This window comes from Hippichthys cyanospilos, chromosome 5 (genome assembly GCF_059441005.1).
Source record: "Hippichthys cyanospilos isolate Australia breed blue-spotted pipefish chromosome 5, RoL_Hcya_1.0, whole genome shotgun sequence".
Lineage (NCBI taxonomy): Eukaryota > Metazoa > Chordata > Actinopteri > Syngnathiformes > Syngnathidae > Hippichthys > Hippichthys cyanospilos.
Window position 1 is genome coordinate 15,829,845 of NC_142373.1, and position 21,902 is coordinate 15,851,746.

Here is a 21,902-nt window from a genome sequence, read left to right on the forward strand (position 1 = left end):
AATAATTAGAAAACGGTGAAAAGTTTTGGGGTGGCATTCTAATACAATAAAGAACTTTTCATTTTTATAAGATTTTTTTTCTGAAATTACAGAAAAGATGTTAGAGCATGGACACATGGGGGGAAAAAAGTTTTCAATCTGCATTTTAAAACATTTACACTCAGGGCTGCATCGTGGCCTGTTGGCCTTGAATTTCAATTGCGCGTTAAGTTCTTAAGATCTCAGGGCTCTACTGGACTCATATTCAATCAGCATTTCTTGGATTTATTCAAGACCAAACCTTGAAGTGATTTAAAGACCAAAAAATTTGAAAATTTTTCTTCTACAGATGAGTGGGCGTCCTTTAGGACTGGGGTTATTAGTTCTTGTCAGAAGCCGAGCAGCATTATTCTGAATGAGCCGCCAGTTTGATGCTCTTTTGAGGGAGTTTCGCAAGAACAACATTACAATAATCAAGAATAGCAGAAATAAAAGAATAAATAAAATGATCTCAACCTGCTTGAAGCATGCAATGCCAATCCGGATGTTTTTTTTTTAATTCATCTGGTAAAAAGCTGTTTACGTGTAAAAATCAATATGTTAATAGCCATCACAAACACGTGCTTTTTCAAATACACGAAATACTTCAATAAAGTGGGTAAAACGGTCAACAAATGTGCGTTTTGTTATGAACACAAGTTTTGAAGTAAGTTCAGTCATGCCAGTTAGTCCCCGCCCCCGTATTGTGTATGTACTGTGTAGTAGTAGTAGTTGGCCAAAAAAGTTCGCCTGGGCTCACAGAATACATTCTAGTCTTTCGCCTCGATTTCATCACGATTCAAGACTTTAAGCCGAGGGTCGCAGAGGTATGCTTATTTCTGAACGCACTAGAGTTCCTCCTAAACGATGTGAAACAAAGTCCATTTTGTTAGCCGCGTTCGTGCTCGGTGCCTTCCCGCTATTTTGGCTGCTAGCTTAGCGAGCTAGCAGTCGTTAGCCTAGCGCGAAGGCCGCCTGCCTTGTCCAAAGGGGACGCTTCCCGTCGTGTTTGGATGAGCCCCCCCAGATCCGCGGTATAGTCTCGAAGGTATGCGAGTTGATAAACCGCCGAACGACTTTCCAAGCGCGAGTGTAGCCTCGTCGCTAGCGGTGTTAGCCGAGCCCGTTCGGTCCAAACAGTGCGTCGCACACGTCGTCGGTCGACGAAGGGCGTCGTTCCGTGTCCCCCGCCGCCTCTTGTTCTTGTTAAATTGTACGCATCGCCCAAAGATAATAGTTAAGGTTTGAAATTTTCCGCGGAGTTGGCGATGTCGCCGCCTAACGCGTGCGCCGACCGGACGGCTGCTCTCGGAAGTCTATCAACGCAGTAAAGCTTTGCCAGGATTTCCGGCTCCTTTCCATTTGCCCTATGCTGTTTTGTTTCCGTTTATTCTATTTCCGTTTCTCAAACTTTTCCCCATTCAGAGTCCAAGTGGTACTTAACGCTCGCGTTTTTGAAAAGTTGCAAGCCCCGCGTGCGTCGGGGCAAATCGTAAGCGGTTCTTGTGCTTACGGTGGACCCGCGGTTGTGTAACGAAGGGCTGCCTCGCCCCACGCCGAGAGCCGACAGCGCCGCTTTGCAAATGTCTTGCTAACTTTGTTCGCTTTCGGCGTCAGCGAGTAAAACAATCGCTCTGACGTAGACTTCGTGGCTCGTTCATCGCCACCCTCGCAACATAAACGCGTACATTTTCAGGGGCTTTTTTTGTTACGTGCCATGGCCTAGCGTTTGGCCTTAAGACGCCAAAGCCTCGCCCTCGAGTGTGCTAACGTTAGCCGTTAGCAGTGGATGTTCCCAGGCGGCACAGCATTGTTGGGAGCGGAGGAGGCTGACCAAGCTAACTCCTGCATAGTTTTTTAATCGATTTATTGTACATATAAACACAACACAAATGGAATGAAATGAGAAAAAAATGACATTTAAAATATGAAAAAAACCTTAAACAATGATAAAACAGTTGAGTAGTTTACATGTTCCATAGGAGTAGGAAGAAAAACATTTTTGTTACCATTGACCAGGTTTGTGATGAGGAGGCATGCGTTTTGCAACTTTAATTTTTTAGACTTCCGTATAGCTGAAAAGTAACAAATATGCTTGTTGTCAAATTAAATCTGTTGGTGAATAAAAAGGGCACAGTTTGGCTTAAATGATTTCTTTTTTTGCTTTGTTTCCACTAACATTTACAAAGGAGACAGACAGACACACACACACACCTTGGAAAATTTGCTTTCTAAAAGGGGTCCCTGACACCAAAACGTTTGAGAATCCCCATCATAAATATAACAAATACACACTTATTAATTCACAATTTTCTGCAGAATATTGTGATTTAAGAGGTGTGAAATCTGTTTAGTTTTTTACAAAAAGCTATATATAATAATAAAAAAAAGGGTTGCAAACATTCTCGCAAAATTGCCACCGAATTCACGATGAATATGAAAAGATACATTTGTATATGCTGACTATGAATTTGGATTTCTGGTTCTGTACGGTAGCCCAGGTCTCGGGGAAGGTAAAGAACATCTGACACAGTGATCCACAATCATTTTTGTTGGCTGTGTAAATACATGTTCACATCAGAACTGATTACGGTGTCATCCTCTCATGTACCATGGCGTTTGTGTTGTACACACAGAAAAGCAAGGGCAGCGTTTCCACATTTTGACACTGGAACTATTTTTCCCCTCTCCCAAGTGATATTTGGGCTACTTGTGACAAAATAGTAAAATAAATGACTGTCGGCGCACTTAACATCTGGGGGAAAGTTCAACCCAACTCTTAGATGTTTTGATGTTTAATATAAAAGGAAAGGCATACAAAAAAAAAAAAACCAAGGTCAAAATATTGTATAGATTGTCAAAACATTCAATATGTAGTACTGCCGTCCTTTTGAAATGCTTGCAAATGGGAGGTCCACAGGTACACCCTGCAGATGTCAAGTTTAACCCATGTCGGGCTCATTTACTGCCATTTACCATTTGAAATGCTGTCAAATTTGGACATATTGAAAACACAATGTTTTATTTGAGGATGTTATGACCTTTTCAAAGTAGCCAGGGGTTAAACTGGTTTTCATTTATGCAAAGCAATGTTTTGGAAAAAAAATCCTGTCAACATGCATCTATCACCCTGCAGCTCGCCACTCTGTTGAGAGACAATGTCCAAGGATGGAGTAGACGAGATGATAGAGATCGAGATCGACGAAAGGGAAAAACAAGCCTGCTTGGATGAGGGGTGAGGACGCTTGGATTTCTTTTCCCTGATTTTCAGACTTTGCGGTTAACAGTATCCCGTCTTGTCCCGCCAGAAGCATGGAGGAGCAGACCATCATAGCGGCCGATCTGATCCAGCAAGACATTGACATCAATGAGCCGGTCGGCAACCTGAAGAAGCTGTTGGAACCCCGTCTCCAAATATCACTGGATTTGTACGAAATATGTTTGCAGGACATTCAGGTAATACTACATACAGTATTTAGCATTTCATTTTAGGTTGGACATGACATAGAAAAACACCTGAAAGCAGTGATGTCAAACTCGTTTAAGCTTGCTGGCCGCATGGAGGAAAATCTGTTCAAAGTGGGGCGGACCACTTTTCTTTTTGGAAGCCTAATACCGTGGAACTTCTGAAGCCAGCGAGGCTGCTCAAATTTCTAGCGGCATATGAGCGGCAAAATGAATATGAATGAATATGTCGTGGTAATTTTTGTTTTCTGCAACAGTGTTTTTCCGGCTTCCTTAGTTCAAAATTCAGCAGAGCAAATTCAAAGGGATTTTTTTTATTTGAGCGCTTTAACACCCAGGACGAGTTCTGACATCTTTTTTGTCCTTCTGCGTAGTTGCACCCAGATCACAGCCTCTTTGATCAAGGCGTCAAAACAGATGGGACGGTGCAGCTCAGCCTGCAGCTCATCACCAAACCAGGTAAGCCTCGGACCGCAGTCCTCAAAACCGCACAGAAACAAATGCCAAACTCTATGTCAAGGGTTTTACGGGCTGCAAAGTGGTTAGCGCGTCAGCCTAAAAAATATTGCAAAACCTCAACTTTCTCATTATACACGACAAGTTAAAATTGTGGAACCCAGTTTAAGCAAGCGTCATTAAAATTGACATGGTTTGCTTTCGTGGGCCACATAAAATGCGGCGGCAGGCCGGATTTGGCCCGCGGGCCTTGAGTTTGACACATGTGCTCTACGCTATGTTTTTGTTTGCGCTGTAATCCAGGTGAAGAGAAGCTGAACATCTTGGAGATCGTAAAGCCCGTGGAAACGGTGGAGGTGGTGATCGACCCGGATGCGGCGGGCGAGGAGGGCTCGCTGGTGGACGAGGGGCAGCTCATCGCCGTGGAGCGATCGGGCCTGTCGGACGAGACCTCGGAGCAAGTGACGCGCTGGGCCGCCGCGCTGGAAGGCTACCGCAAGGAGCAAGTCCGATTGGGCATACCGTATGGTGAGCAACGAGAGCGGAGCCGCTGCGAAGGTGGCCTCGGCGTTTAAAGCTGCTTATGGTCAACTAAATCTTTCCTAGCTTAGCAAGCAATGGAATATTTGCTTATGTCATGGGACAGACCAGGAAATTGGTAATAAGAGTAAATAGGGGATAACTTATGTACATTTATTCTAACACTGTTAAAGTCAAATGTCCAATACTGATGGTATTGTTTCGATACCAGTATGAAGGTCATTTACGCCGGTTAAGTCTTTGAGACAGACTTTGTATCGTGACAATACTTCAACCATCGTCTCGCTCTTTTTTCTTTTTTTTTTTTAGATCCCGTTCTGTGGACGGCCGACCAGGCGATCCACTGGGCCGTGTGGGTGATGAAAGAATTCAACATTGACGAAATGGAAATAGGGAGCATTCACATCCCCGGTCGAAACCTCTGCGCATTCAGCCAAGAAGAATTCCTGCAGAAAGTGCCCAACGGAGAGATTCTTTGGAGCCACCTCGAACTGTTACGCAAATGTAAGTCACTCGCAGTGGTTTTGTCGGCAATGAACCCTGACGATCGGGTTTGGACTTTCAGATGTTTTGGCGAGCCAGGACCAGACCGGAGGGGACGCCACGGTCACCATTGATCAACGTAAGGCAAGATTTTCTCTAAAACCGCAAAGTCGGATCGTTCCAATACTGCTTTGTGCAATCTTCTCCCCGAACGTGCAGCCGTGCAGATAATTCCGGCCCAAGTCAGCACGCCCACGGCCATTAAAGTGTTGAAGCAGAACCGCGGACCCCGAGCTCCTCGGATTTCGGGAGAGGAGCGCAGTTCTCCCGGCAACCGCACAGGTAGGGTCGACCCCTCCAAAATTGTAAGTCAAGCCATCTTTTCATAATGCGTCAAAGCTCACCGAAAAAAATGATCCACGCAGCCTCGTTGTTGTCAACAAAATTCATCGCGCTTGACAGTGCAGTTTTACCATGTTCTGTGAGAACACTCCTAAATGGTAGCATAGGATATCAAATTACAAATATAAAAAGTCATTTTAAGCCTTGTAAAAGACACAATATGACTAATTTCACATTCACATTAATTTTATTCAAAGATATGTGGAAAAAATTGAGTTATGTGGCTCAAAGTTGACACCCCTAATATGGGAGTTGAAACTGGGGAGGAAAAAAAAAACCTGAACCATGTACCCGAAGAAATCCGCGACTGCTCGACGAGCATTTGCCCTTGGGTCCAAATACACTCATGGCGTAGCTGAAAACCTGTCGTATGGATGTAAAATGGATGATGCTGTCATTGTTAAAGAAGAAGAAGCAAAACGGAATGAGCTCTTCCCGTGACAGGCAACAACGGGCAAATCCAGCTGTGGCAGTTCCTGCTGGAGCTGCTGACGGACAAAGACGCCAGGGACTGCATCTCCTGGGTGGGCGAGGAGGGCGAGTTCAAGCTCACCCAACCCGAGCTGGTGGCACAAAAATGGGGCCAGCGCAAGAACAAGCCCACCATGAACTACGAGAAACTCAGCCGAGCCCTCAGGTATGCGTCGCATGCACCCAAACCACAATGGTTTTACGTGATGTTTTGATGTACGCTAACACTCGCCAATTCTAATTAATATTAAATGACAAGAGAGGGAGGGGGAAACTTACAACATAGTCCTACATAAAGCTGACTGTGCGCCATATAATCCATTGCGCCCTATACGGTGCATAAACATTGAGATTTCATTTTTAGTGGACCAAAAAAAATCAAATAACTTTTATCGCCACAGAGGAAAATCTACTCCCATGTGGGCCGGACCAATAAAATCAAAAGGATAACATTTAAAAAGATCAAATTAAAGCAGCATCTTCAAATGTTAAGTACAAGTACAACACCACTATTAGTCATTGCATTTTAACATTACATTAATCATAAAAGTTTTTCATTCATTAAAATATTCAGCTCATTTTTAAATTTTACAAAATCATCTAACGGGCCGGATTAAACCCCTTTGTGTGCCAGAACTGGCCCACGGGATGTATGTTTGACACCCTGGATGTAAAGTACAAAAATGAGCAAATTTTTTTTTTTTCAATAAATGAAAGTCTTGAAAAGTTTCATTATTAATAGTAATGTTAATGTTTTATGATTAATCGTGATGTACAATTTTGGACAGTATTCAAAAAGAATAATAAATTTGAAGTTGTTGTTATAATGTTCGACGGGTATATAACCACGATTTGATTGGGAATAGATTTTCCCCAATGCGGGCCGCAAACTTAAACGAGTTTGACACCCCTGATCTAAACAGTCTTCGAATGTAATCGAGGTATTTTTTTCCCCATTCTTCAGATAGTACTTTCCACAAATCATCTTCCTTCTTCATTTCTGATTGAAAAGTTTGACTTATCGGATTGTTTTGTTGGCATTCCCATCTAGTGAATGCATACCGCAAACCCAGCCACTGCTGTAGCGTTTATTTTATGCGCCTTATAATGCGGTGCACCCAATCTATTGAAAAATCTGCCATTCATTGAAGGCGGGCCCTATAATCCGGTGAGCTTTATAGTGTGTAAAATGCGGTACTGTTGCCGACTATTGTTCTTTGTGTCTCATCTCCTCCGGGATTTCATTTGATAAATAAGCGAAAAGTATCTTTACGATGCGCCTTCCTGCAGGTATTACTATGACGGCGATATGATCAGCAAGGTGCAGGGCAAGCGCTTCGTTTACAAGTTTGTGTGCGACCTGCGGACCCTGATCGGCTACAGCGCCGCCGAGCTCAACAACCTGGTGGCCGAGTGCGAGCAGAAGAAAATGTCGCGCGTGCAGGTGCACGGCATCAGCCAGCCCATCGCCACCGTCACCTTGGCCACTACGCTGGACAAGGACAGCTGAACAAGAAGGAAGCCGGCAAACTCATGAACTTGCGCGCCCGATGAACTTTGATGGCGGCGGTGCTGCCGACCAACATGGAAGAAACCTTGTCAACACTTTCAATGGGACTGAAATGTCTTCCTTGTCTGTAGCGATGACCGCAGTTGTATGTGTGCGTGCACACACATACATATATGTGTATATATATATATATATATATATATATATATATATATATATATATACATACATATATATGTATGTGTGTGTATATATATATATATATATATATATATATGTATGTATATATATATATATATATATATGTATGTGTGTGTATATATATATATATATATATATATATATATATGTATGTATATATATATATATATATATATGTATGTGTGTGTATATATATATATATATATATATATATATATATATATATATATATATATATATATATATATGTATGTATGTGTGTGTGTGTGTGTGTGTCATACATACTGTATTTTTCAGACTACATGTCGCTCTGGAGTGAAAAGTCACCATTTAAAAAAAAAAAGCAACATGAAGAAACCATAAGTTGCATTATTGGAGGGACATTTAGTCAGCAAAATGAGAGAGCAAGAACAGCAGTGCTTGGATTTGCATCCAGTCACTGTTGATGGCACCCATTGGATTCGGGCTCAAAAGCAAGTCCAAGCTCTTCATTGTCACATTTTTGATATATCCACATCACACTTGAGTAAACTGGCTGGACCAGCCAAACTATTACAAAAACAAAATGAAAGTGACTTGTAGTCAGAAAGATACAGTGCACACACGCTTCATGTTTTTGATAACCGCACCACAGCCTATGTATTTTCATATTATTCCTTTTATAGAAGACCCTTTTTGTATTTTTATTTTGGTGTATGTTACCTGCAATTTTGGACCCCATTTTTGTCTATAAAGGGGAATAAAGTGGCAAACTAATTTTGTCATTGTGTTTTTTTTATTTTTTTTCAATAAACGACATTCCTTTTAGCACCGCTCTATCTAGTGGATACATAACACAACCTCAGCCACTACTGTAGCTTCTATTCTATGTGCCTTATAATGCAGTCATATATGAAAACTGTGTTAAAATAGGCCATTCATTGAAGGTGTGAATTATAAACTGGTGAGCCTCATAGTGCAGAAAATACTGTAGTTTTATTAAATGCAATTAATGTGGTCATAGTTAATTGAAATGATACACAGTATATTTACTTATGTGTGTAAATTGCAAACATAAAATACACCAGTGCTATGAATAACAGTAAATGAAAGGTGTCTGTGAGAAAATAACTTATGTTTGTGGTTTGTGTACATTGGTTACAGAAATCAAAGTCATGCAACAGATGACGTACATTCGAAATTTTATTCATGATATGGTGGCAGTAGAAACCGTTAAGCAAATGGTTCATGGAACTACAAAACACATACTTTGAAACATTCACCTGAACAAGAGCTTGAGTTCGCATATATATGTGTTGGGATCTGATCACCACTGTTAAGAGCTACCACGCGACCAACAAGACACGCCCCTGGAAAACAAAAGGCGGGTTGTTACTGACAACGTGTGGCATTATGAAAAAAAAGGGAAACCTTCATGTTCCAAAAGCGAATCCATTCAAGTTGGGTCTTACAATCAGTAATGGAATGATTCAACAGGAATGATTTCGACATTAGCCTCCAGCTCCACTCTAGTCACCGAGGTCCCCAACTGCCGGCCCGGTACCGGTTCGTTGATCAACTGGTACTGGACCGCATGAGTCGCACCCGAAATAATGATGTTTTGTAACTGATTCTGTTTATCCTTTAATTGTGCTTTATCTGTCTTGATCTGATTTTTGGCGCCGCCTCTGGCCGCTGTTGATATTACACGTGGTGAGCAAGGATGTATGGCGAGAATGGCTGGAGTTGCGAGCAGTCACTGTCGTCTGTCTCTCTGTGAAATCTGGCCCAGGATTGTCTGTAAGTTGTACTTTCTTTGTAAGAACGTTGTCATTTATGAAAATATGCCCAAAATTAATGTTTGTTGACCCAACAACTTGACTGTGGATAACATGCTAGCTAATGTTAGCATGTTATCCTCAAGTTGTTGTATGCTAACGAGCTAAACGCTAGCTAATGTTAGCATGTTATAGAGTGCCGCCTTGTATGCGTTTAGCTCGTTAGCATTTTAGTTTGCGCCAAGTATTTACCTTTGGTAAATGTGAGCACTTGCAAAGGTTTTACATTGAAATGTACTCATTTGCGTCTCATTAACGGTTTGTATTGAAATAAATAGCATTTGTAAATCAGTCATGGTTGATTTAATCAATGTAATTTGTTTGCATTTTTGTACATTTTGAGGCGGCAGGCTCACAAGTGTTTTTGAGCCGTGGGCTTAGTGTTTTCCACGTTCCTCTCCCCAGAACAGTAGGTTCAAATGATTAGCTCGTCAGCTCGCTCTGCAAGAGCTTAGGAATGTTCTAAATCACTTTAACCAGGTGTGTTTGGAAAGAAACATAAAAAATGTGCGGGATAGGATACCGGTCCTCGAGGACTGACTATGACATCTATGGTCTAAAAATGAAGCTCCTCAACTCATTGCAACAAAGTTCTGAGGAAATGTCCTAATCCCTCGAACCAGGTGATGTGTCTGGAGAGAAGCATCAAAAGCGTGCAGGATACCGGTCCTCGAGAACTGGACTATGACATCTATGGTTGAAAAATGAAGCTCCTCAACTTATTTCAACACGGGTCAGAGAAAATTTCCTAAGAACTCAAACCAGGTGTGTTTGGGAGGGAAACAGATCGCCGATCACAATTTTCAGGGTGAAAAAATGGACTGACGAATGCGTACGGGACAATGACGAATGTCGGACCAATAAAAAAATCTTAATTTGCCCAACTCTGATAATCCCCAAAACGACAGAGTGCATAAAACGCAAACAGTAACGCAATCATCTTCCTTTCGGATACTATTACACTTCATATATTACATATAACACGTATTTGAGGTTTTTTTTTTTTTTTGTGCCCATGCAGCTAACGCAACAATGAAGCATGGAAATGATCTTAAAAAAATGTTAAAGCATTCTGATATATCTATTTTTTCTCCTTCATATCGCACAAGATCACAAAGAAGACACCGGAAATGTACAATCCTGCTAAAATATGGAGTAAGATGGTTGTCAAAAAGATGTATATATATGTGTTTAACAATTAGTATTAATACCAGTAAATTGTGTTGAGTTTACCGATTGAAAACTTGCGAGTGCAAGGTATTTTGAATACAACTCTCGTTTGCGTGACGATGATCTTGCGAGACACCGCTTCACGGCTTCGTGGATCTGATTTTTCGGATTTGCATATTGAGATGAGGTCACGCCAAGCTAGCAGGCAAAGTCAATCAATCTGCGAGTCATCCCCGCCGCCATTGGTCTCACCCGCATACGTATTTTTGATAGCAATCTCAACCCATACTTAAGCAGCTGATAGTTTGCAACGCGAATGTCCAATTTATTCATAAATTATTTCATGAAATCAAACTCACAGACTTATGACCGTATACGTTATAAATTGCTCCGCCGCAATGTTTTTTAAGTGATTAAATGCCACATAACCACAACAATAAATGACATTGTAAAACGCTTTATACAGAGTTAAATGAACTATTTCGTAAAAGGATTCCACTTAAGCGTTGGTGAGAGCAATTCAAAGGAAAGGATTTTTCCATATCAACTGCAGTGCTTGTTTCTGTCTGCAGAGGTAACTAGCTGTTACAGAAGCTTCCCAAAATGACGCCATTTCCCAAAGTGGCCCACAAACGTATTGCTAAAACTGCGCATGCATTATCCTTCAAATTGAAGGCTGACGAGCAATTGAAAGCGTCTGTTGGCGTTCACTTTGCGTTCAATTCGGCCATTTTTTCTGCTTTACGAGGAGCGAATGTCTCGCAGATGGACTGACTTTGCCTGGTAGCTTTGCGTGACGTCATCTTAATTTGCATATCCAGATCCACAAATGCAAAGGATCAGATCTGAGACTGAGAGACTGATCCAAGGGCGTGAAGCGGCGTCCGGTGAGGTCATAGTCGTGCAAACGAGAATTCTATTGAAAATAGCTTGCACTCGCAACTTTCCAATTGGTAAACTTTCGAGTGGTACTCAGACGAAAATGATTCCAACTCAACGCAGTACTCATACGAATTGTTATACACGCATACATCTTTTTGACAGCCATCTTACCCCATACTAAAATATCTAATATTCGACGAGTCGGACCCAGTTGGATCGCACACGTCGTCGATATGGCCATGCACTACATAGACGTACGGCGACTCCTTCATACTCGACACGCGACAAACCTGATGGGTTAAAAGCTGCATAGCGCAGTCCTGCAATGATAATAATATCCATATATTTTTATATATATATATGTGTATATACCGCCTAGCTAGTCAGTCGACAAGTTGAGTACAAACACTGGCAAAAGGGGTGTGGTGCGATTGGCTTAAATGTGCAGGTGACACGGGGTACCCTTGTCTCACTTTGTTCGTGTACTTTGTGCATTTGAGGGGCTTGCTTCCACGTCTGCTTCCTTTGGGCCGGACAGACAAAAAAAAAAAATCCGCCGTTGAAATGAGCCCCGTGACTTTTTCCAAATGTCAAATGGGAGCAGAGGCCGGAAGGGCGCCCGTGAGTGGGGGGAGCGACAAGGGGGGGCGGGGCTTCTTAATTGTGGATCTGCTCAAAGAACTTGTAGGTGGGGTTCTCGTAGCCGTTCTGCTGCATCTTGGCCAGGTGACGCTCCTCGGGCGTCACCGCCGCATCCACCTAAACCACAAACGCAAACTCGTCAAATGACAATCATGACCCTTTAAATGGCAAACACGACTAAAGCCGGCCGCATCCACTAGATGGAGCCGCGCTAAAGAGAATGGCAATAAAACAATCAGCTAAGTCAGTCAAACCTTTCAAACAGACAATAAGAATAAAGATGATTTGTGGGTAAAAAACAAAACAAAAAACCTCTCGACTGTTTAGATCAATGCCAAGACCAATCAAGAGTTTAAAAGAATATATTTATGATTCAATTCAAAATTAAACACATTTTTTAAAATCAAATTGCAGCCAGAAACCTTAAAATATGTTTTGTTGATTTAAAAACAAGCGTGATTTTTGGGGCCTTATGAAAAGCGATGATTTCAGAGAGGTGAAGATTCCGATATGGGAAACGGAGCCCTTACCTCAATGACGCCATGATGGATAGAAGTGTACTGCTTCTTCCTCAGCATGACCAGGGTGATGACGATGACGGTCGCTATGACGACGCCTCCCACCATCAGCCCGATGATGGCGCCTTTGTTGGAGCCCACGTCCTCGGCAAAAAAGACCTGTCATTTGAAAAGGTGTCCAGTATCCTGAAATACTCTTGCAAGTATCCTATGAAGCGCCATTTCAAAAGACTGCTACAAAGTTCAAAGTTGGATCATTTTCATCTCAGTGGCAAAAACCTAAGCGCTGAAAACTTCATCACAAGTCAAATACTTTTTCTCACCAGTTTCTGATGGTGGACTTCATAACCAGCACTTTGCCTTTCCTCCATCTCCATACGCACTTGGGGCATCTCTTCTGGTTTCAGGGCGGACACTTTTCAAAAAGAAAGCACACGCAGACATGTAACGCAACTCGGGCTTTTAGATGTTGATTTGTGACATGTGATTTAAAAGGAAAAGCATACTAAAAAATACTAGGAAGCTAAAATTTTGCATAGAATTGTCAAAACATGTCCACTTTCAATATGCCGTCCTGCCATCCCTACCACATGCTTGCAAACAGGAAGTCGAGAGTTACACCCTGCAATGTCAAATTTAGCCATCGTCAGGGTCATATCCTGCCATTAAAAATGTTGGACTTGTAGTTTTACTTCTTCAACCGAACCACAAATAACTTTTCATATTTAACTTTATTGAGGATTTAACAATGAATAGGATTTTTTGCTTTAAAATAAGAAAATAATATATTATTTAATGTTATTTTAAATTTAAAATTAATTCATTTTAAAACGAATTAAAAATGTTAAATTATAAGAGTAAAACCAATTTATTTGAAATGTATTTCATATATACATTGATATTTCAATAATTTAGACATGAATTAAATCAAAAAAAGGAAATCTGAGAATGCATGTTGCTTCACTGTTCTTAAACAAAAGCCCGTCAATCAATCAATCGAAAGTGAACATGATTATCTTTGCAAAGGGTGTGAGGAGTGTATTGGTACCAGGCCGAGTGGGGAGTCCTCTATCTGGAAGTGGGCGGGCATCGACGGGCTCAACTGTGAAGGAAACGCAAAGAAGGTTGTGCTCCTCCCCATATCTTGCTCGCTTTTGTAAACGTCGGTCACCAGCTGGTTGTCTGAAGTCGGTGAACGTATGCGGAGTCGAAGCACGTTCGTTACCGTGGTTCTCCGTGTTGGGCCGGTTGAAGCTCTCGGGGTGGATGAAACCCAATCGGTCCAGGCCGGGCTCCATGGGAGCCGAGCTGTACGCCTGGTCGGGCATGAGGGCGTCGTCGCCGTAGCTCATCCTGCCGTCCGTCTGCTTACGGGAAACGAAGGGCACCTTAATATCGGTGCCGAGTGTGCGCGCCGAGGGGTGCCACCCCACTCACCCTGCGCTCGCTCTGCAGGGACCACACTTGCTGAGAAAGCTCGGATTGAACTCGCTGCACCATGAGGGCTGCCGGGAAAAAAAATCAACGTATGATCATTATGTTTTATTTTATATTCATATCAAATGTATTTGTATTTTTTGCAATAAATTTTTCTTGTTGTTTGAAATTTTGATATATATGCCCCAATTTTGAAGCAATTTATATGGGGACAAGGTGCAGAAAAACACTTCTGCTCAGTAATGATTGTTTTCATTGAGCAAGAGGTCATTTACACTCGACATATTTGTCACTTACAGACTTGGCTGTGGATCTCGTTGGCCACGCTTGGCACCTTGTTGAGCAAACCCAGCGACTGGTTCATCCTCTCGTCAATCACGCGCAGGTGGGTCAAAACCTGCAGGGCGCAGACCGTAAGCGCTAACTGACATTCATGCCGTTTCGTTTCAGTTTAGAAGAAAAGTCAAATGAGTGTTCCATAAGGGTTGCGGTGAGGCGTAATGCCGAGGAGGTCCACCCCACAGATTACTTTGAGGTGCTCTTGTTTTTTTTTTGTGGAGAGCGTGAGTCAATCGACGCACCTGCGGTCGAATCTGCGCCGCCTTCTTCGGGTCCACGGTTCGCACGTGCTCGTAATGTTTGACTGCGTGCTGGCGGTCCTTCTGCTCGGCTCGAACATATTTCTTCAGCAGACTCAGCACCTGACGAGGCTGGTGAGGGAATATTAATGCTGGCGATGTAACGGACGCATTTGAAATTGCTAAAATCATTTTTTTCCGAAGACAGAACCTTTTTTGTGCCGTACACATTGATAGACAACAACAATGTCAGCGCACGTGTTCACGTGGCGTACCCGAGGAGCGTCGGCTTGCAGCGCGCTGAGGTAATTTTCCAAAGCCATGCGTCGGCGGCTGTTGAGCAGAGCCTCTACGCGGGCCATGTGGGTTTCTACCAGCTCCTGCCTCTCACCCGCCGCCTCCTGCTCAAGGGCCTCCACCCTCTCCTGGAAGTGCTGCGAGTGCGCACACATGCGGAAACATCATTCTGGCAAAATCCATAGAATGCCAAACGCTTTGTGCAAGATTTAAGAACGAGGAAACGTCAAAGGGCCAATCGGAGGTACTTAGTGACAGCAGGCCTACTACGGTGTCAGAGCCCATACTTTGCAAGCCTACCACCAGTTTCTTCAGAGAAAGGGATAAATCTGCCATCGGTTTCAGTGGACAATAGTGTGGAATCAACAGAACAAGCGTGTGTCGACAACAAGGGTTTTATAGTGGAGGGGGGCCGCAAAGCAGGTGCTTCTGACTAACTGATGCGGCGAAAACGAACTCCCGCCACTTTGTTGGGCTTGTACCTGAATGACAGCTTTCTTGTCAGCACGTGGAAGGTTCTTGGCCTTCCTCTCAGCCTCCTCCCATTCCTTCATCACCTAAGATTAAAAGTTATCATTCCGTGTACACACGCTGCAGCCAAGACATCATATATACACACACGCACGTACCTGAGACAGTTTTTCCCTGTGTTTGGCTTCCAGGCTTTCCTTGGCCCTCTGGAAGTCGCCGTGCTCGTTATCGTCGCCGGGGGACTCGAGATATTGGTCCACGGCGTCTGGGGGGCTGGGTGCCATAGTGGGCACTACAACAGGGAGGAAAGACAATAATAGAAGATCAAATATAGAACTGCAGGCAGGAAAGCTGACGGCAAATTGGCAGGAAGTTTGATCATCCTCATGCCTCTTGAAAACAAGCAGTGTTAAAACGATTGAACACCGTATTTCGTCAGTGGCCAGAAAGCTTACTTTTTGTTGAAAAGAGTATCTTTTTTTTTTTTTTCCTAGGGGCCTCATGAAATCCCAGGCCGCAGTTAAAATGCTACAGGCTAAAATTGAGAGGCGCTCGCACGCCGCACCGCTGCATATCGCTTCACAAATAAATGCTCAGTCGACACAGATATTGCCTTAAGTTTGAAGCGCTCTTTATTAAACTCTAACTTTCATTTCCATTTGTGATGATAACGAGTTCCAATTCTAAGCAGGTTTTCACAATTGACAGTCAACTCTACATTTGAAACTCTGGAGTCCGATGACTGAAAACAGTCAATTCAGTGTTGCAAAATTAGAACAGCAATTTCTGTTTAGTTTTTATGAAATTTCCTATTTGGTATAAGAACGAAATATTTATTCCTTAAATTTCTGCACTGGCACATATAATAGACATCAACATTCTTGAACCGTTTCGTTTACATGTTTCACAATAAAACTCGTTCTAAAAAATACATAAATAATTTTTTTTAATCCTAATTTATTTTTAAGTAAAATAAGTGATTATCAACACAAGCATGGTATCTAAAAGAGGAGGCCACTATTCAAGGAAATACGGTAGCAGGTTAGACGAATAAGATGCTGTAAACACAGCAGCATACAGGCAAAACACGTTATTATGGAATGATGGGACTTGAGCGTCCCAGGGCAAGATGTGTTTATGTTGAGCTCGGAGATAAGACAACAAATGCCGAGTCATGATGAAGAAGGGAGCTGCTTCATGGACGTCAAGCTATAATTAGCCACGCCCCCACAAGACAAACCACAACATGGAGAGTGGGGGCTTTGTTGCGGCGAGACATGCAAACACGTGCGGCAGTATGTTGCGACCTTTTCGCTTCACATGCTGGGGTTAAGTTTCAGTTAGTGTGACTGACTGCTTGGAAGACAATAAGACAAATGAGATGAGCCCCTGCGTGATCTGCATGCGCTTAACGGATTAGCGCCAGTCTTGTACACAAATGAGCGAGGCTACTTGACACAAGTCACGTGGCTTTGCTTTGAGCTGCAATTATTCTAATTCAATCATCTCAATTATAACCAAAATAATCCGTAGGTTTACATGATTTCGAACAGGGGTTCTCAAACCGGATTAGAAGGTGCACTGTCAGCTTTTGTGACTGAAAGGGAAACGTGAGTAGGCAAGAGAGAGAATCATAGCAGCCGGGCTTGGGAGAGTCCACGACGATTCCGCTTCGGGCCGTTTGTCCCTCGCCAAACTTACGCGAGCTGCTGCAGACAGCTAGGCAGTATTCCTCGGAATCAAAGTTATTCCTGTTGCCCCCGCAGCCCCCAAAGAGGAAGGGGGCGCAGCGGGCCTTTTCAGGCATGAAGTACCAGCGCTCCAGCGTGCCGTCGCACGGGCCCGAGTCGGCGCGTGCCCAACAAGCGGCTGAGGCGCGCACGCGCCCAGCGGCGACACAAACACAAAACGTAAATAAAACCGTGTAGAAAACACAAATGAACCAAAACGGCAATAAAAACGAGATGCGTTACCTCGAACGACCTCCTCAATGGATTCTGTGGTGGTGGTGGTGGTTGTCATGGCGACATTGTCGCGATCCTCGCCGTCCCGCTCGTCCGTAACGTCGTCGTCGTCTTCTTCCTCTTCCTCCTCTTCCTCTTCCCCCTCGGCAGTTTCTTCGTCGTCATTCCGGGCCCTCTCAAAAGTGTCGGCCTCTTCGTCATCTTCCTCATCATCCTCGCCGGTCGCCGGCTCCGTGTCTGTCTGCTGTGCCATGCTGAGGAGGAATGGCGTTTTGCCCATTGCACACATCAATGTTGATATACTGTAGGGTGGCCAAACTTTTTGCCCCATGAGCCACCAGAATTCCCCAGAAAAAAAAAAAAAAAATCTTAAAAATGAAGGCCAAAAGTATGAATGCGTCCTATAAAGCAAGGGTACCCTGGTTGCCGCCTCAAAATATACACAAATGACATTGATTAAATCAATCATATAACTCAAAACAAAACGTTAATTGGATGCAAATGAGCCTCAATGCAAAACCTTTGCATATGCAAAGGGAATATCTGGCACAAACACGAGGAAAGGATAAACAACTGCTTCTAACTCATTCAACACCGGCGAGGCATTCACTGACTGCTTACAATGTGGGAAATACGAAACATGCTTAACATGCAAAAAATACATAACTTACGGATATGAGCACAAGAAAATAAGAATAGTTTACCAAAATGGGACTTATTGTGTTTTGCTATAATTTTTACATCGTGTTGGTGCGTCTTATACACGACGAGATAAAAAATACCAGAATTTGACCACAAAATTAAGTGGTCCAATTAAATCGAGGGGGCACCAGAGTATGAGACACCTTAGAGCGTCTTATATTTGGGGAATTTTTCCAGCAGCCAACCTGGTAAAAGGTTGCTTCTGTGGACAAAGTAAAGAAAAAACAACAAAACGGAAGGGCACCTGTTATCTTGCGTCTCTGGATCTGCTCCGCCCCACCAGACATCTGAATCTTCTCCATCGAGCGCCATGCTATGGGACTCCCGCTCAGCTTCAATTGGGCAGCACACAAACTCCACCCCTCGGTAAAGGTCGATGCCGCACGGCATCAGCAGCCCGTAGTCATGGAGATTAGTGGCGCGGTCTCGGCAGGACTGACGGATGAAAAAAACGGGAATGGAAAGCTGTTCCTAAGGCAGTGCTCCTCAATTATTTTTTACAAAGATTCCCCGAGGAAAGAGGAAACCTTATGAATAGTAGATTTCTTGTTTGATTTTGGCACTTCTGGTCCAAACAACACAGAACCGAAATAATTATCTAATAATTAACTAATAGATAAATAACTATAAATGGTCATGTAATTAACGACGCATTTAAGGAAGCATTGATTTATTTCATGAATGGAACAAAGAAACATTTATTTCATGAAAGAAACATTTATATAATTGAGACATTTAATTAAGAAGCATTTAATTAATGACACATTTAATTAATTAAAGATTTTGACTTTTATTTAATGGTACATCTACGTATTGAATTTTGCCATGTTTGGTCCTGCATAAAAACAAATCCTTTTCCCTGGTGTTATCCCCCCGCATCACCTGGCCTCAGGGCCCGCCCCACAATTTGAGAAGGACTGTCTTATGGAACTGCATGAACACATGAAAAAAAAAAAGGTTTTCCCAAACTCTTTGATTTAGAAAAATGCATTTGAAATCAGCTTATGGCAAACGAGAAGCAGATGGCAAAGGAAATAGAGCATAAGATTGGCCACGGGAGACGCACCTCTTTGGCCACAGAGTGCCAGTGCAGATGGCTCTCACACTCGTCCATATACTCCTTGTGCAAGAACTTACACTTGTCAGGAACCAGCAAGGCATCGCTCACAAACTCCCCGGCTGAAAAGACACATTTCATTGGATTTCCTGGTGGAGCGCACGCACCGGCTTGCCACGTTCAGGGGGCGTACCCAAGCAGCGGTAAGGCACCACGACGTGATTGTGACTGCGGCATTGCTTGCGGCCTTTTTTGCACCAGTTTTGGATGCTGACGGCCTGGTTGGCCTCCACAACATTAGTGATCTCAAGTTCCGGATACACCTGCGGAAAAACGCAGCTTTTTATGACATTCCCTTCCTTGGCATCTGCTTTAAGGCCTACCTCTTGGCAGTAGTTGAGGATGCCCTCCTTGGTGGCGATGCAGGTCTTGGAGCCCGAGGGGTCCGGCTCCCAGTTGCCGGTCTGCACGTCCATGTGCATGTTGAGCTTGCCGCAGAACATGGCCACCTGCGGCTCGGTCGTCAAACCCACCGAGTCATCGGTAGGCACCTGGGCAAACAAAGCGGACCGCTGTTCAGCCTCATGAATGATGCTAAATTTCAGCCCTTTAAGCACAAAGGCTCGGCTTTAACCGCGGAGCAGAAAATGACACATTTACTGTGTTTTTAGCCACTGAATTTCGACTTGAATTTCTATTGCGGGAGGAGAATGTGAAAGTAACCGAGGGGGCAATCTGCCCGAAATGAATGACGCTGTACGTACCATACCAACGTTTAGTAATCATGTTTTGTGCATCCCAATGACAGCCCTTTTGTTGCAAACTCCTTTTAACTTGCGGGCCGCGTTGAGGAAAATCTATCCCCGGACCAATAAAATCATGGTATAAATGTCCATTAATATAACTTAAGACAACATTAACATTTCAAGTTTTTCATTTATTAGAAAAATACTGCTCATTTTACACTTTAAAACCATCTCGTGGCAAGATTAAACCCATTTGCGGGCCGTCAGTTTGACACCCTTGTTCTATTACATTCTCAAACGCTCATCTGGATAGGAATTGCTGCTCCCTGAAGGGCACAGCCTGAACAAGTCAGAATAAAAGTAAAATAACTATACGATCATCTATTTGCTTTCACTGAAGGCAAATACTGTAAATAGATTCTACAGTGATTCGGAATTATAAAATCCCTTTCCGAGTGCAGGTTAGAGGGGACCAGCAGTTTCCTTTTGGAACAGGAGACACAATACCAGGAAACCTTTGGGTCTGACTAAAAAAAAAAAAAAAAAAATAGAAAAAAAAGACAATACTATATTGAAATGTGCTCCAACAGTTGGCCTTACAGATGAAATAATATGGATTATTATTTAGAAAGATAGATCAATCATTTCGAATGGAATTGGGAATTAACGCACTGGATTTTAGCACGACAAATTCTTATGAATGCATGTGCGTTTTAATAGCACTTTTGATAAACACGTTCAACTCTGCTCGATTAAGTTGGTCTGTCTGTGACGTCACCCGTTTTTTGACGAACGCTAGATTCAGTTTGATGCAGTTCTCAAACCCAAGATATCCCAAAATAAATATGCCCTACAGAAAACAAAGCCGAATGTAACATTCCAAACAATAACATATCTAAAAAAAAAAACGTAAGTGTGTCAAATGTGTACTCATTGTATTGTAGGCCGCGATCGTGCGTTTTGAAAAGGACCGCAGTGGAGTGTTTTCATTCCCTGAACCGTAACCAAACAGCCGCAAAAGGGAGACGCCATCTTGCTGGTGTCATAACTGCACAGCTTTCAAGTTGTCTTGAATAACTTCTGACGGGAAATTGAATCGGTGCCAAAAATAGGCGCCATTTGCGCATTTCTTGTGGCAAGGGGAATTAGTACCACATCGAGAGGCTGTTTTGGTGTTTTGTCAGACGTCACTGGCGGCCTGGCGCAACAATTAGCCCAAAAATGCTAACAAGTGGTAGCTTGGTAACAGTAGTCTACGCAAAGCTAGCTGGCCGTCAAAGTCAAAAATAAAACGACAGCGAACGAAACGAGCACGGGACGTGCGACTTTGTTCCGCGTGATGCCACATTAAAGACAGAAACGTGTATTTTAAAAACGATTTAATCGGAGCTAGGCCTTTGGCCTTGTTAGCGGTGCAATTTTAGCTGATGCTCATCTATGCGGTAAATCAGTGCGCTCGTCGCTGCACATTGCGCATCTCCACATGCAGTCTTAACGGTCATGCTAGGAACCCAATATTGTGTGAAATCTTACAAGCGCAGTGGTAAAAAAATTCTTCGGAAGCTACTAAAATGTTAAAGTCTAACTATAATAAAGTGTTGTTTTCTGACACCCTATCATTTCGACCTGACAATGGCACCGTGACCTGCAGGCTGCAGAGTGACGAGCAGCCCGGGAAAGCATCACTCATGGTCGGCGTGACACTCGGCCACAAGGCTGCTGGGGATGATGACTTGTGCTGACTGACCCTCGTGCTAACAGGCTTCATCCGTTCTACCCTTTACTCACCTCGGATGAGAGCGTCAAGGTCGCCGCAAGGAAGAGCATAAACGCCGTATGTCCCCCCATGCCGTCCTCCTTGCATCCACTTGCAGAAAAAAAAAAAACGTCCTCTTGGCGATGTCCCGGTCGATTCCGACTTGTTTGGATAAATCCCGCGTGTGGCTTGGCTTGGCTTGGCCTGACACGGACGTGGCGGATAAAGCGATCCCTGATCCCGTTGATCCCTCCTCTCTGTTTTCCTTCCTCAGTGGTGACGGATTGAGGCTGGATGCCTTTGGATCGGGGCGGGAGAG

General features: G+C 43.3%; 2 protein-coding genes and 1 long non-coding RNA gene across 10 annotated transcripts; 2 read left to right on the forward strand and 1 right to left on the reverse strand.

Moving 5' to 3' along the window:
• The first annotated feature begins 716 nt into the window (after positions 1-716).
• gabpa (GA binding protein transcription factor subunit alpha) lies at positions 717-7,509 on the forward strand. Of its 4 annotated transcripts, none has more exons than XM_088415943.1 (10): positions 717-845; positions 3,155-3,253; positions 3,327-3,474; positions 3,858-3,942; positions 4,243-4,467; positions 4,789-4,983; positions 5,045-5,101; positions 5,182-5,304; positions 5,809-6,001; positions 7,126-7,509. In XM_088415943.1, the coding sequence occupies exons 2-10, from the start codon at positions 3,177-3,179 to the stop codon at positions 7,343-7,345; spliced, it is 1,323 nt and encodes a 440-aa protein (XP_088272069.1). In that variant the 5' UTR covers positions 717-845; positions 3,155-3,176; the 3' UTR covers positions 7,346-7,509. The 4 variants fall into 4 exon arrangements, with proteins under 4 accessions (XP_088272069.1, XP_088272072.1, XP_088272070.1 ...); XM_088415946.1 differs by having other exon boundaries at positions 3,330-3,474; XM_088415944.1 differs by lacking the exon at positions 717-845 and adding an exon at positions 910-1,066.
• Positions 7,510-7,807: 298 nt separating this feature from the next.
• LOC148423746 (uncharacterized) lies at positions 7,808-17,337 on the forward strand. Of its 2 annotated transcripts, XR_015865623.1 has the most exons (5): positions 7,808-9,325; positions 14,031-14,101; positions 14,312-14,397; positions 14,463-14,547; positions 15,550-17,337. It is a non-coding gene; the product is annotated as an uncharacterized LOC148423746 (long non-coding RNA). The 2 variants fall into 2 exon arrangements; XR_015865624.1 differs by lacking the exon at positions 14,031-14,101.
• On the reverse strand, positions 8,711-21,902 carry LOC148423747 (amyloid-beta A4 protein-like). Of its 4 annotated transcripts, none has more exons than XM_088415091.1 (18): positions 21,616-21,902; positions 19,465-19,632; positions 19,275-19,404; positions 19,091-19,203; positions 18,269-18,459; positions 17,332-17,576; positions 17,060-17,227; positions 15,517-15,650; positions 15,370-15,444; positions 14,866-15,024; positions 14,594-14,722; positions 14,310-14,409; positions 14,013-14,080; positions 13,801-13,942; positions 13,624-13,677; positions 12,899-12,990; positions 12,588-12,734; positions 8,711-12,174 (listed from the first exon to the last, which is right to left on the reverse strand). In XM_088415091.1, exons 1-18 carry the CDS (start codon positions 21,673-21,675, stop codon positions 12,073-12,075), a joined length of 2,277 nt encoding a protein of 758 aa, XP_088271217.1. In that variant the 5' UTR covers positions 21,676-21,902; the 3' UTR covers positions 8,711-12,072. The 4 variants fall into 4 exon arrangements, with proteins under 4 accessions (XP_088271217.1, XP_088271218.1, XP_088271219.1 ...); XM_088415092.1 differs by having other exon boundaries at positions 13,801-13,939; positions 21,616-21,900; XM_088415093.1 differs by lacking the exon at positions 17,060-17,227 and having other exon boundaries at positions 21,616-21,898.

Coding starts and splice junctions, on each gene's coding strand:
- gabpa (XM_088415943.1), top strand. CDS start 3,177: ATGTCCAAGGATGGAGTAGACGAGATGATAGAGATCGAGATCGACGAA. Junction 4,468..4,788: donor CCGATTGGGCATACCGTATG/GTGAGCAACGAG, acceptor TTTTTTTTTTAG/ATCCCGTTCTGTGGACGGCC. Junction 5,102..5,181: donor CACGGTCACCATTGATCAAC/GTAAGGCAAGAT, acceptor CCGAACGTGCAG/CCGTGCAGATAATTCCGGCC.
- LOC148423747 (XM_088415091.1), bottom strand. CDS start 21,675: ATGGGGGGACATACGGCGTTTATGCTCTTCCTTGCGGCGACCTTGACG. Junction 15,025..15,369: donor ACAAGAAAGCTGTCATTCAG/GTACAAGCCCAA, acceptor GCGCACTCGCAG/CACTTCCAGGAGAGGGTGGA. Junction 14,723..14,865: donor TGCAAGCCGACGCTCCTCGG/GTACGCCACGTG, acceptor TTCCCTCACCAG/CCTCGTCAGGTGCTGAGTCT.